This window comes from Tachysurus fulvidraco, chromosome 15, assembly GCF_022655615.1.
Source record: "Tachysurus fulvidraco isolate hzauxx_2018 chromosome 15, HZAU_PFXX_2.0, whole genome shotgun sequence".
NCBI lineage: Eukaryota > Metazoa > Chordata > Actinopteri > Siluriformes > Bagridae > Tachysurus > Tachysurus fulvidraco.
Window position 1 is genome coordinate 322,501 of NC_062532.1, and position 13,456 is coordinate 335,956.

Genomic DNA, 13,456 nt, shown 5'->3' on the forward strand with positions numbered 1-13,456 from the left:
TTTAAAAAAAAAATGAATCTAACGAGCCTTAAAATTTTGTAATATTGTAGACGTCCTGGGAGCCCCGGACTAGAGGTCTTCACGGGTCCACTTGGATCCGAAAACCCGAGGTCCGACCCGAGACCCCAGATTCACGGGTGTAATAATAGCGGGTAATTTAAAATGAACGTGTTTTTACCGAACGGACTCGAGAAGACCCGAACCACTGTATCTCGTGTGTGTGCATCGACTCGAGTCCTTTTCCAACCTCTCGTCTGTTTGCCAATACCGCTTGCGACGTCGTGCTGCTGGCGGTAAGCTAATTTTCATTGAAACAGACCTGTCAATCAATTTTGAATCCACGCTGTAGCGGTTACTTTCTGTCTGACTGGTGCGTGCACGGCTGCATCGGTGTCTGCAACATTCGGGTCCAGTCGGGTTAAAAAGAATTGCCGACCGGTCGGGTCGGACTCGGGTCAACGTTTTTCGGGTTTGTCTCTGGTCGGGTAAATAAAAAAATATGCACGTCGGGTTCGGGTAAAAAGTGATTCGGGTCACTTCGGGTCAGTAGATTTCTTTAGACCAAGAGAAGACCTCTACCCTGGACCCTGTCAGTGTCCTACTTAGGGGCATTTTTTTGTAAACATCAGAACTGGTCCAAGTCGCTCAGATCCTTACCCAATTTTCCTGCTTCCTCGATAACAGGTGACACCGCAACGAGAAAAAAATCCGAGCGATTCGCTTCACCGGTCGATGGTTGTAATGTCGATCGGTGAAATAAAATTCTGGTCGGTTGAATGCTATCAAGCTGCGTTGAGATGTTTTCCAAGATGGCAGCTTCTATAATGTTACATTCTGAATAGCTCAAAAATAAATAAATAAATCCTCGTTTACTTGTTAATAGAGTAGAGGGTGTGTGTGTGTGTGTGTGTGTGTGTGTTTGTGTGTGTGGTTTTGGGTGCACACAAAGGCCAACATTACAGATTTACATTCACAAGAACTTCAGACAAAAATCATTATTCGTCTGGGAAATCTTTCGATCACCGAGGCATCGTTCCTAATCTTGATGATAACAGATCACTTTTTTTTTCTTCCCTAACAGTAAATGGGTCCAAACTGGGAGATGTGTGTAAGTGAGTACTGAGTATAAGATATATAACAGTAACTCTGTGCCACATCCACACTTTTGTTCATACGAAGGAGAGGAGGACCACCACCTGAGCACAGAGCTGTCACAACACGGCCCACTCAACGCTGACGTCTAAGCAGTCTGAGGGTTAAGGGTCTAGCGCACAGGTCCGACTCTGTCTCTGTGGCTGCACTGGGATTTGAACTCATAACCTTCCATATTATTCCATTCCGCAGGCACGGCAGCAGCAGCGCTGGAGAAGAGCGAGCTGCGTGTTAAATATTGATCTAATTGGTCCCGTAGGGCCACTCGCTTATTGAGAGCCTGTGAACTGAAATGTCGCTGGCTCCTGGGTTTCATGACGACACTTAACGATCAAACACAATTATGCTGTTTCTAATCGGGTTTAATTGGGAGATGAAAAGCCGCCCTTAATGCCCTGCTGTCGGTCAGAGCGAAGGAGGTAGAGAGTGGGATCTTCTGGCTGTCTGATTTTAAAAAAGAATCTGGACACGTTTCCACAGCGTGGAATAAATTTTGTGCCGAAGTGGATTAAAAAAATCATCACAACCGTGAGAGAACTATATTATATATATATATAAATATGCTTCAAATATAAATAAGAAATCTCTCTAGAGCTGTTGTGTGTGTACGCCTGCCACCTTTTAGCACTCTTCGGAATATGGCAGAAAACAAACTGCACCTCGGTGCAATCCTTTTGGGTGAAATGTGCCTGAAGCGCGAGGTAGCGAGTGTTCAGCTGAACAGTAACGGCGGTGCTTATTTCCTGCTCAGTGCAAAAGTTAATTTGGTATTATGGTAAGATGTGTGTGTGTGTGTGTGTGTGTGTGTGTGTGTGTGTGTGTGTGTGTGTGTGTGTGTGTCTTCTGCAATCGTTACAGCCTATAACACGATACGATTAACACGTCGCCAGAGATAAATATGCGTCTCAGGCATTTGATCATCTGCTACCTATTTCTACAACACGCTCTTCTGACTAGTGCTGATTAGCATAATAGTCCAAAGACAATCACAATAAATGAATACCTGTGACTGTACAAGAAGCCAATCAGTCACTCCGGAGGGGGTAAATTTTGGAGAAAGAGCTCGCTGCACCTGTTAGGCGTGCGCTTGTTTTCTACAAAACAGCGACTGGCGTAGATCGGATTCTCAAAGGAACTAGAGCACTACTGTGTATTACTACGTTAGCCCAAAAAGACTGCATATCCCACGAGGCCAATGTGGCTTACCACAGACATCTGGGAGTGTAGCTGGAAAAAAGAAGGACAAAAGAGCTTAGCATGAACACACACACACACACACACACACACATCTCTAGTGCTTGTCAAGGTCAGGCGCTGCACTAGTCCATTATTGCTCTCTTTTCTTTATATTACTCCTATTTACTTAATGTTCCACTTTTTCCCGGTGTTTAATGGTGCTATATATAATACGCTGAAAAACACTTGCATTACACATCAACAGCTTGCATCTCGCAGCCTTATGGAGCTCCTAATGAGTTCATAACGAGTGTGGGTGCCGAGGACGCGGTTTGGCTGGAGATCAGTAGCTGCTGGAGTTTCTCATGATGCTTCGGAGGACCTTGTGTTCCTGAGAAACTTTCTTCATTTGGACTAATCGAGGCTCTGGGTCCAAACGCCACTGTCCACAGTCCTCGAAGATGTGCGTGGATATTCTGGCTCTCTTTCTTTCCGTCCATCTCTCTCCGACTTTCCCCTGAATTCCCTTCACCCACCCATCACACAACTTCTCCAAGTCTCCTCATGTCGTTTGACACGCGCTCTTTCTTTTTTTCCCTGCTCTGGCAGTGCGGCGTTGAGGTTGGAGTGGTGATTACTACGCGCTACGCTTCTCTCTCTTGTGGCGGACTCGGGACGGCAGCCACACGGCTTCTCTTTTTCATTTACTAATTAACCGTGCAAATGAAATCTTAAAGGCTACTCAAATGTGCTTCTCCAGGGAGCCAGCGTTGGCATTAGCTCCTGATTATTCTTGATCCGTTCATGAGGGAAAAAAATAAAGGAGAAGGGAAATATGCCAAAGAAATACAGACATAAGCAGCCAGATGACAAGCAAATGGAGAACAAAACAGAAGAGGAACAGAACCTATCATCATTCATCACACAAGAATAGCAACAATCACAAGATCACCAGCCATTACACCATCGAAATCAACCGACGCTCATTTTCCTTCCCGGCTAATCCTGATTACGACACCGATACCATATGCGAGCATGGCGCTCGTTCATTACTCAATACACCATGGCAACCGATTATCAATCGTAATACTAATGCATCCACCAGTCAAACTTCAGCACACAGGAAAGCAAAAATATGAACCGTTGACCGGTATCCCACCAACCGACAGCCACACTTCACCCCAGAGCACCAATTTCTACTGATTACAGCCAATCAGCAGCTACACCACAGTATCATCTAATGCTTCAATCACCTTTAATTACACCAACACCGCAACTAATCACTACTCATTAGGCCAACATATCCACCAAACATCCCTCATCCTTCAACACACAACAAGTACCAGCCACACCACCAACCTCGTTCCGCTAATACATCGACTATTTCTCAATCAAAATATTGACCAATCACAACTCAGACCCTACGCCATCACCCTTCCATCACCGCTCACTGCAGTTTGCCCTCCATTGCCATCAATAATTGACCACTCCATATTAACATACTATCAAATGAGTATGATGGCATCACTAGCCGTTATATTTCTACACCCACTAACCTACGTGAGCATCTAAACATTGTGGCTGCTGCTTTTGAGGGTAAAATATGTTCCGGGGTAAAATAAACTATAGTATCAAGCTGCGTATTAATGGGAGACACATAGTTTTATTTTAAAATCAAGGTCAGGGATACTCACCTGGATGAGGTCGTGTGTGTCGTCAGTGCAATAGACACGGATGGTGTATTCGAGCGTGGAGCAGTAGGCTGGGGCAAACAGCAGCAGTTTGAGGCGTTTTTCTGCTGCCATGCTGAGGGACTCGCCGACCAACGCGAAGCGTCCGAGCTGCTCGGTGAACATGCGGCACATCTCAGCCTCCAGCTGGCAGTAAAACGGCTCAGACACCAACTCCTCTCCGAGCAGCAGCACGTCCTAACACAAGTACACAAGGAAACGGGGTGAAAGCACAGTTCACACAGGGCAGGGCAGGGCAGGGCAGGGCAGGGCAGGGCAGGGAAGCTGTCAACATGGGCTTGTAGAGAAACGTTTCGGATTCGTAGTGCTTTTTCTCGAGAGTAATTAATATCTTATTTTGATCATGTCGAATTAATGAACGTGAATCGCTGGGCTAATTTGTAATTACCTGTGCTCATACTCATCTCGTTAGTGGCCTGTTTGACACGCATTATGTTTGATATTCGCTGCACAGACGAACAAAACACACACATCTCTGAAGCAGAGGCATTTTGCAGAAGAAAAATGAAAGACCTTGGAATTCATCAGATCAAATAAATCCGATTCGTGTTCCTGTGGCAATTTCCTCCTTATCTGTTTGATATTACAGCCATTAAAATGAAAAAAAGAGAAAGAGAAAGAGACAGAGAGAGAGAGAGAGAGAGAGAGAGAGAGAGAGAGAGAGAGAGAGAGAGAGAGAGAGAGAGAGAGAGAAAAAAGACAAGATGCATGCTGCGTCGTCGTTTCTCAAAGACAGCTCCACAGATGCAATCCCGGTCAGGGCAGATTGACCTGACCTCACTCGTTAACGTCGCCAAGGCAACACCGCACCCAATCCCTCACCGTTTATCCCCGGTCCCGTTTGTTAATCAATTAGCCGCTTAGACAATTAGACGCGCTCTGCTTTAACTGCTGTGAAAATGCATTAATTAAGGCTAAGGTTCGAGCTCCTGACTCGTGAGTGAAATGATGTGTTAGAGCCAAAATAATTCACAAGCAATAACAAAAAGCCTTGAAGAGATGAATGAAGAGTAATCTACATCTCCTGATGAAACGTGCTACTTTTAAACCTGTCCTCCAATACAATCATCTTACGGCGTCCCAGAGTGGCTTTAATTAGACCAAAAGGTAAAAAGGGAGCTTCGGTGACGAGCACACCCGCTTTCTCAATCTATTCAACCTCACACACATCTCGGGACCTCTGGCCAGGAAATGACATCCTGCTGATCGATGAAATGAGCTGTTGTGTTCATCAATAAAATTACTATCGACATGAGCCGTTTTCACATCCACCCGCTATGAAGACGGATTTTTTTTTCCCATCCGAAAGTTTTTCCTCCCTTCCTCTTATTCTTTTTGCTTGAACGTCCCCATTCGGTTGGTTCGATATCGACGAGGGACTATATTTCAGCCTTTCTTCCTGTCGCTTCAGATGCTCTCTGGAGAAATTAATTGCTCTAAGTCGGCCTGCGAGGGCTCGGCGGTGAACGAAGTTCCCCGTTTTCCTGCCTGAGTCTGGGGTACCTGGGCTATATTTGTGCCAAAAGATGATTAAAAGTCCTCGTCTAACCTCAGCCAGAGACAGGCCAATTCATTCTGCAGACGCCCCGCCGCTGCCACACCGGGCGGCCTGAATAATTTATGCAGAATATCGAACATGAAAGAGGACCTTCACTCCCACTGCCACCCCCCTGTTCTGCTTCTTCATCCTTTCTCTCACCCTCCTTCTTCAATCTCTTTCCTGGGGAATGCTCTTTGGAGGATTACGTGACGTGTTTGAGGAGACGATGATGGAGATACAGCTCAAATCCTTTCCGATTCAATTCAGTAAGGAAAAGAGAGCGAAGGAGGGACGAGGATGGATGGATGGATGGGGATTGTTTGTTGTTATCAATAGTGTACCATTAAAAAAACAACAACAAATGCTTGCCACTTTCAAGGGCATGTCCTTTCTACTATTAGTCGCAGGAATGTGACAGTCACGGATGCAGTGATTAGCGCCTCTGTATGTTTTTCTTAGGCAGATGAGAACACAATTGAGATCGAGGTGAGAACCTGTGTGAAGGGACGTAGCTGTAGAGCTGAAGAAATGCCGCTTGTTCTAGAGATTTGAACCCGATAAACCCGAAAGAATCAACTTCACTCCGATTTAGACAAAAACGACACTGACTCAAGACATAATTGCAGACTTTGGCCCTCCGCAGTACAATTTGTTTGTTTTCATGTCAAACTAATGGCTAATAGCTCCAACACCTCATCCATCTTTAACTATGACATTTTGCATGCGGACCCACAGTCACACAGTGTAATGCTTTATCATGGACTCACCTCCCAGGTTCCCTCATAGGTTTGTTTCTTCAGCCTGATGGCCCAGTGATCGGTGCAGGAATCGGAGCAGTGCTCCATGCTGATGATGACAGGCCGGGTCAGCATGACGCCCGGAGGGCCGCAGCTCACCACCGGACTCAGCAGTGTCTGGCACCCGGCCAGGGGAAGTCTGAGGAGGTAAAACCATGAGCAGGGGGTCACAGGGTCAGACTACACTCCAGAGTCATGTTCGACATACTGTGTCAAAGGTCAGCGTCGGCGCTCGAGCCAAAGTGGCGTGCAGCCAGCTTTCCAACTGATCATCTTACAGTGAATACATCTATTATGTTTAAATAGAAATGTTTATAATTTATTCAGATTCTCTATTTTGTTTCACTTCAAAGACGCTTGAAAATTGATGCTTTTATTACGCTGGGTTGTGTGATTGTAAATGTATTGCATCATCTTCCTTTTGTTTGTCCTCTTCTCCTATTTTTGATTTATGCCCCCTGTTATATTAATGCAGCACTATGATAAACTAGGCCATGTCTGATAGCTTGCATTGTTCTGTGAGGTTTGTAACATATTTGGAGTTGCACTATAGAGGAGTATGTTTCTCTTTCTCTACAGTATGGATCTCTTATACGTCATCAACCATCCGGGAAATTAGAAACAATATCCTTTACTGAGAACAACATAAAGAGAGGCCACGCCTCCTTTACTGAGAGTAACATGCACAGAGGCCACGCCTCCTTTACATAGAGTAACATGCACAGAGGCCACGCCTCCTTTACATAGAGTAACATGCACAGAGGCCACGCCTCCTTTACTGATAGTAACATGCAGAGAGGCCACACCTTGTTTACTGAGTGTAACATGCAAAGAGGCCACACCTCCTTCACTGACTGTAACATGTACAGAGGCCACGCCTCCTTCACTGACATGCACAGAGGCCACGCCTCCTTCACTGACATGCACAGAGGCCACGCCTCCTTTACGTAGAGTAACATGCACAGAGGCCACGCCTCCTTTACTGATAGTAACATGCAGAGGCCACACCTTGTTTACTGAGTGTAACATGCAAAGAGGCCACACCTCCTTCACTGACTGTAACATGCACAGAGGCCACGCCTTCTTCACTGACATTCACAGAGGCCACGCCTCCTTTACTGACATGCACAGAGGCCACTCCTCCTTTACTGAGAGTAATATGCACAGAGGCCACGCCTCCTTTACTGAGAGTAACATGCACAGAGGAAACTCCTCCTTTACTGATAGTAACATGTAGAGAGGCCACACCTTGTTTACTGAGTGTAACATGCAAAGAGGCCACGCCTCCTTCACTGACTGTAACATGCACAGAGGCCACGCCTCCTTCACTGACTGTAACATGCACAGAGGCCACGCCTCCTTCACTGACTGTAACATGCACAGAGGCCACGCCTCCTTCACTGACATGCACAGAGGCCACGCCTCCTTCACTGACATGCACAGAGGCCACGCCTCCTTCACTGACTGTAACATGCACAGACGCCACGCCTCCTTCACTGACTGTAACATGCACAGAGGCCACGCCTCCTTCACTGACATGCACAGAGGCCACGCCTCCTTCACTGACTGTAACATGCACAGAGGCCACGCCTCCTTCACTGACATGCACAGAGGCCAGTCCTCCCTCATTGTGACAGATAAATATTCACACTTCTACATTATTTATATATAAAAGGTTAAAAAAAATCATGAGTCACTTCCTTCTGCATTGTTTCTCTCGTTTATTCGAGGCGAACTGACCACACAGAGCCCAAAGCCGGTGTTAGTCACACATCTGACCACACACACACACACACACACACACACACACACACACGATCTAGCGCAAGGAAACTGACTTCAATCACTCTCTGCGCTGCCTTTGGGCTCTCTCTCTCTCTCTCTCTCTCTCTCTCTCTCTCTCTCTCTCCTTCCTTGTGCTTCCTCTCTCGTTTCTATTCTGTGAAACTTTTCTGGCAGTGAGTGTGGAGAGACCTACCTCACATCGTCCTTCCTCTGCACAGTGAGGTAAATCTCATAGATCTTGCCTCGGGGGATGGCCTCGGGAGGAATGAGCAGGCTGATCCCTAATGCAAATAAGTGCAAAGACAGAAAGAAGCAGGAGCAGTTGGTCTCATTCACAGGCAGAGGCACACTGACGATGTGTGACCTTCATACACACTGCATTAATGTATAGACACCCAAAGAACGACAGGCAAGGACAAAGAAGTGTTTTTTATTATTATTATTTTTTAAGATTTTATTTAAATCCCACAGCACTGACACACACACACACACACACACACACACACACACACACACACACACACACACACACACACACACATTCGTTGATATCTGTTAAAAAACACAATAATGTTTATGAGAACAATGAAGGTGTTAATGCATTCTAGACGAAAAGCACAGCGAAGCTACCAGGGTTAAATAGTCTAACATAACCATGCTTTCGGCAATAGAAAGTCTGTGGAGGAGATTCACACAGATTCATGGTCACAAAGTGGAAAAATTTTTAAAAAAAATCAAACTCGACTACAAAAAAGCAGCAACACAGATCATGTGTTTTGGTGTTTTTTGGATGAACGCCTGTACTAGTGTATTATTAACTGCAAGGTGAGTTTCGTGTCATCCAACACCTTCCTCTTACTGAAGGCTTTTAACGATTGTGGGATTTTAATTAAAAATGTCTCACACTGCTAGAACGTTTTTTTTCGGCGGCTGTCTTTGTTTGTTCGCGATGGCACCGAATCGACACGTTAAATGTTTCAAGACTGCTGACCAGAAAACACTTTTGTTTTTAACGATGGCATGAAAAATTTCTGTGCAGCTAAAATCGGTCCACAAACGCAAAAAGACGAAGATTTTGAACGCTACAAAAAAAAAAAAAAAGCCAATAACAGAGCTGAAAGTGATTACGACCCCCTGTTCTGCACCACATCTCCTCAAGATGCACGGAAAATCTCCTCTGTTCTGTGCCACCCAGAGGCTTTAAAGCCTGAAGACCTCATCACTAATTTCTTTACATTCATAGGACTTCCTGGTCCTTCCCTGACATCCTACCCGTGCGTAGGAGTCCATCTTTCACTGCCATGGCCACTGACATAGATACCACTGAGCATTTCTGTCTCCTTTGGCTTAAACCGAGGTCGATGGCTGATGTTTAAATTCCAGTCATGAGATTCATACATCTTTGGATCGTGTGCCAAACCACCATGTCTGCTTACAGCGAATCCAGCTGCCTGGGGCAATAAGGCAGTAAATTTATAAAGTAGTGTGAAACATATCCCAAACCCAGGCCAGTATATACATTTCTCGCCCTGATCTAGGATCAGTCTATTCCCCTGCTGGTTCTGCTGCTCTGCTGCCTCCTGCATCTTTTTCCGCAGTCGAAGAGGATGGATTTCTCAGCGAAATTGGAAATCTCTTCCTCATTTCCTCTCCTGTGCCTCCTCACGCTAACTCCTAACGTGGCAGACTGATGAGGGCTCACTCTCTTATTGAGAAAACTAATTGTCCCAAATAGACTCCACTCGCGCCCTTGGTAGTGTATAAGGTTACAGGCACCATTCAGGCACCGATCGGTTTAGCGACGCTCTTCCTTGGCGTTTTTTTTTTTTTTTTAAACAATCTCGGGACTTGCTAATGTCACCTAATTAGAGCAATTTCAGTCTAGGGAAGCAAAATGATTCACTTTGCTTTTATGAAAGGCTTTTATTGTCATAACGCGATCGTTACAATGTCAACCGGAGTGCGATTTCCAGGCCTTTTGTTTACCTAGACCGGTGTTTAGCTAAGCTCTATGACGCCTCGGTGATCCGTCATGTAATTTGATCGGCGCTGACGTACAATCAATGTAAAATCACTACAGTTTAACCTTCATGTTCTTTTCAACTCTGATCATCTCTCTTGCAGTAATATACTGTAAGGCTTCTCAGTATGTCTTCTACTGACACTGGTGTATGACTGCTGTTTAATTACTACCTCTGACTTAAAATAGACAGCAGACATTACAGGAAAAAGCCGTCACAAATAGCTAGCTTTCAAATAACAGCACCATCGTATCACACTTTGCAATATAATATCTTAATAAATACTGTTGCACTGAGGTGTAGATATTCGGAGGTAAACATAACTACCCGAGTAGGTAGCTATTCTCGAGGTCAGCTATCTGTAATTACTTCGTATTAAAGTAAAATGTTAATAAAACAAGGTGTAATAACGTGACTTAGCTCAGGTTTCCGAGGGAACGGAAAGGACAGTCACATTTTCTTTCCTCTTGGGATTATTCCCACTTCCTGCGCTAGTATCATTGCTTCATTTACGCGTTATCAAACTAGAGGTGTGAGTGTGCGAGAAGTGGAGCTGTGTAATAGTGTGTAAGAGAAAGTGAGAAAGCGAGTGTGTGTGTGTGTGTGTGTGTGTGTGTGTGTGTGTGTGTGTGTGTGTGTGAGCAAAGGGAAGTTTTCTTGCCGCCGTGTGACTCACCCGTGTTAGGGATGGTAAGCCGGCCTCCCAGGAAGTTGAAGGTGCCGTAGGAGGTGTGGACGGCATCCCGCGGCAGAGTCTTGAAGTAGCTCTGTGCTGCGAGTCGGCTGGTGAGGTGTCCGCTGTCGGCGCTCACTTTGCCGTTGGCCATGGTGTGCGATCCGTTAGCCAGAGGCTCCAGCAGCGGCCCATCGCTTAAAGAGAATTTAGGAGACGGGTCGTGGCGTGTACGCAGAGAACCCTGGTAACCGGGCGTGGTCAGATCCGGCTGGATTGTGAGCAGGTGAGAGTTTTCTGTAAGAGAGAGAGAGCCTGTGAGGAAAAGCTATAAAATAGCACCCCCACCCGCACCCCCAAAAAAATGATGAGCTGATCGGAATATAAATCTGGAATGAATGACATTTTGATGTGCAATGACTCTGGAAGCCCCGCCCCTTCCTCTAGCTCACATTAATAGTGTCGTGAGCATGGTGAACTCAATTTTCCCCGGTTGACAGATATGGCCTTGCTTTCAATCAGTTCATTCATGTGAAGTCTATCAACGTGTGTTCCTCTTAGCTAACAGATCAACAGAGAAACCTTTCTTTCCATGAAGAGCACTCGGCAGGCCATTTGAACCACAGCAGAGGTCTAGTGTATTAGTTTTTTTTCTGTGTGTGTGTGTGTGTGTGTGTGTGTGTCCTGTAACACAGTAACGCAGTGGGATTATTCAGGGTTGGCAGGTCTGGAGAGATTGCAAAAAGAAAGTCACAGAAAGACATTTGTACAGGAAATGAGTTTAAAGTACGGCGTAAGAGTTCTACAGATAAACACATAAACCGATCTGGTTCCTTCTCGATGAACGGCGTCGCGGTGGAGTGACGGTGTTCCTGAAAAGAGCCGACTCACTTAAGCATGCCGGTGGCACCTTTCCCTTTTCCACACCACTGCTATTTTCATTTCTCTGCCGTCAGATTAAAGGTGAAAATCAGCAGGAGAGAACACGGCATTAAGATCACGACAGAGAGCGCCCAGCGTCTTAAAGCGCTCGGATGGAAAATGGCCCGTGGGGGGTGGTGGTGGTGTGGTGGTGGGGACGACGGAGGCTGATGTCAAAGGTGTTTGCTGATGGACTCGCACAAACTTTCTCATTGCTAATAATTGAGTGAGTAGTGTATTGTTAATGACCCAGTGATTATGGTTATGTAATGGAACTAGCTAGTGTTACTAAACTAGGCTATTTAGGTCATCTTTAGAAATGTACTCGATACCTTTATTTGGATTTATTTACATACTAAATAATCCGTTTTGTGTAGTGATCTAATATTTATAGTGATCTAATTTGATAAATGCCTTTAAAAGCCTTAATCTGAGGTGATTTTGTACTAATTAGCTGCTGTGGCAAAAAGGACACCAGACTATGTTAAAAATAATAATAAACATAAAAAAATGAAGAAGAAAAAAATAATAATAATGGTGATAATGAAGATAGAGACGGTTATAAGAGAGGAAGGATATCGTACTGCAGCGCTGTGACCGGTCCGGTGCCCACACACCTGGCATGGCAGGTTTGATGCCAACGGGCTGGAAGCCGGTCGTGAGGATGGACGAGTCGGCTACGTCCGCGTCCAGACCTTCCTTCTTTCTCCGATACACAAGGACCAGGATCACCAGGAGAAGAGTGAGACACAGCGCCACGGCAACGATGCCCACGTAGAGGGCTACGTCCTCCGCACCGGACACGGCTACACCACAGAGAAAGAGAGAGAGAGAGAGACAGAATGAGAGAGGCATTAAAACCACATCTAACACAAGCACTAGCACTTTACTGCAGACCATATTTTCGCCTCGTGTTCCGCTGTTTAACGTTTAGCTGTAGCACTTATTCAGTCTACAATGTGCAATCTTTAATTTTGTTAATCGAGCGTAAACTGGCGCCATCCACATTCAGCAGCACAGATGACCTTTTTTTTTACCTTCGGCCATGCTTCCATAAAGGATTCGGACCTTGTGACTTATGATGAGTTTTGTTCGTGTTTTCAGCATCCTGATATCTCCGAAACCGCTTAACCAAGTCGGTTAACAGCAGAATATTTATAGGAAGTCGCGTTCACGTTCAATAGCTGGTGAAAAAAACCAAACGCGCCAAATTATGTCTCGACTCGTCGACTATATTTGGAAACCGGCATGTGTAAGTAAAATAATTACAGTCATTAACAACATCATTAACTGATGCTTCTTACAAAAAATGTTTTTTTTTCCATCTCGGACTCCAAATGCATTAAATTCCAACATGTTGATTATCAGCTGAAGTCGATGATGATGATGATCATCATCATCATCATCATCATCTTCGTATCCATCTGCATCCAGTTTTTTTTTTTTTACTTTTCTATTTCTTGCTTTTGTGTTACATCATATTGCATTTGACAGCAAAGGGGGAAAAAACCACCATCATCTTCTTCTTCCTGGTTTTTATCAGAGGTTTAAAGAAAGCGCTCATGTTTAAAGGCAGTGATCCAGCTGCTGCTGAAAAACCCTGTCTCAATAAAGCAGTGGGCTTTTTTTAAATTTTTTTT

At 45.1% G+C, this 13,456-nt stretch overlaps 1 protein-coding gene across 6 annotated transcripts in view; it reads right to left on the reverse strand.

Moving 5' to 3' along the window:
• The window catches only part of unc5a (unc-5 netrin receptor A), a 187,475-nt gene that overhangs the window by 15,972 nt on the left and 158,047 nt on the right, over positions 1 to 13,456 (reverse strand). For 4 of the 6 annotated variants that reach the window (XM_027138155.2, XM_047800459.1, XM_027138157.2 and 1 more), the window contains 5 exons: positions 12,401 to 12,622; positions 10,899 to 11,192; positions 8,395 to 8,482; positions 6,387 to 6,555; positions 4,023 to 4,256 (listed from right to left, as the gene is read on the reverse strand). In XM_027138155.2, the coding sequence (XP_026993956.2) occupies positions 4,023 to 4,256; positions 6,387 to 6,555; positions 8,395 to 8,482; positions 10,899 to 11,192; positions 12,401 to 12,622 (1,007 nt within the window). The remainder of the gene's footprint in view (positions 1 to 4,022; positions 4,257 to 6,386; positions 6,556 to 8,394; positions 8,483 to 10,898; positions 11,193 to 12,400; positions 12,623 to 13,456) is intronic. The other 2 variants (XM_027138158.2, XM_027138156.2) reach the window with 1 other exon arrangement.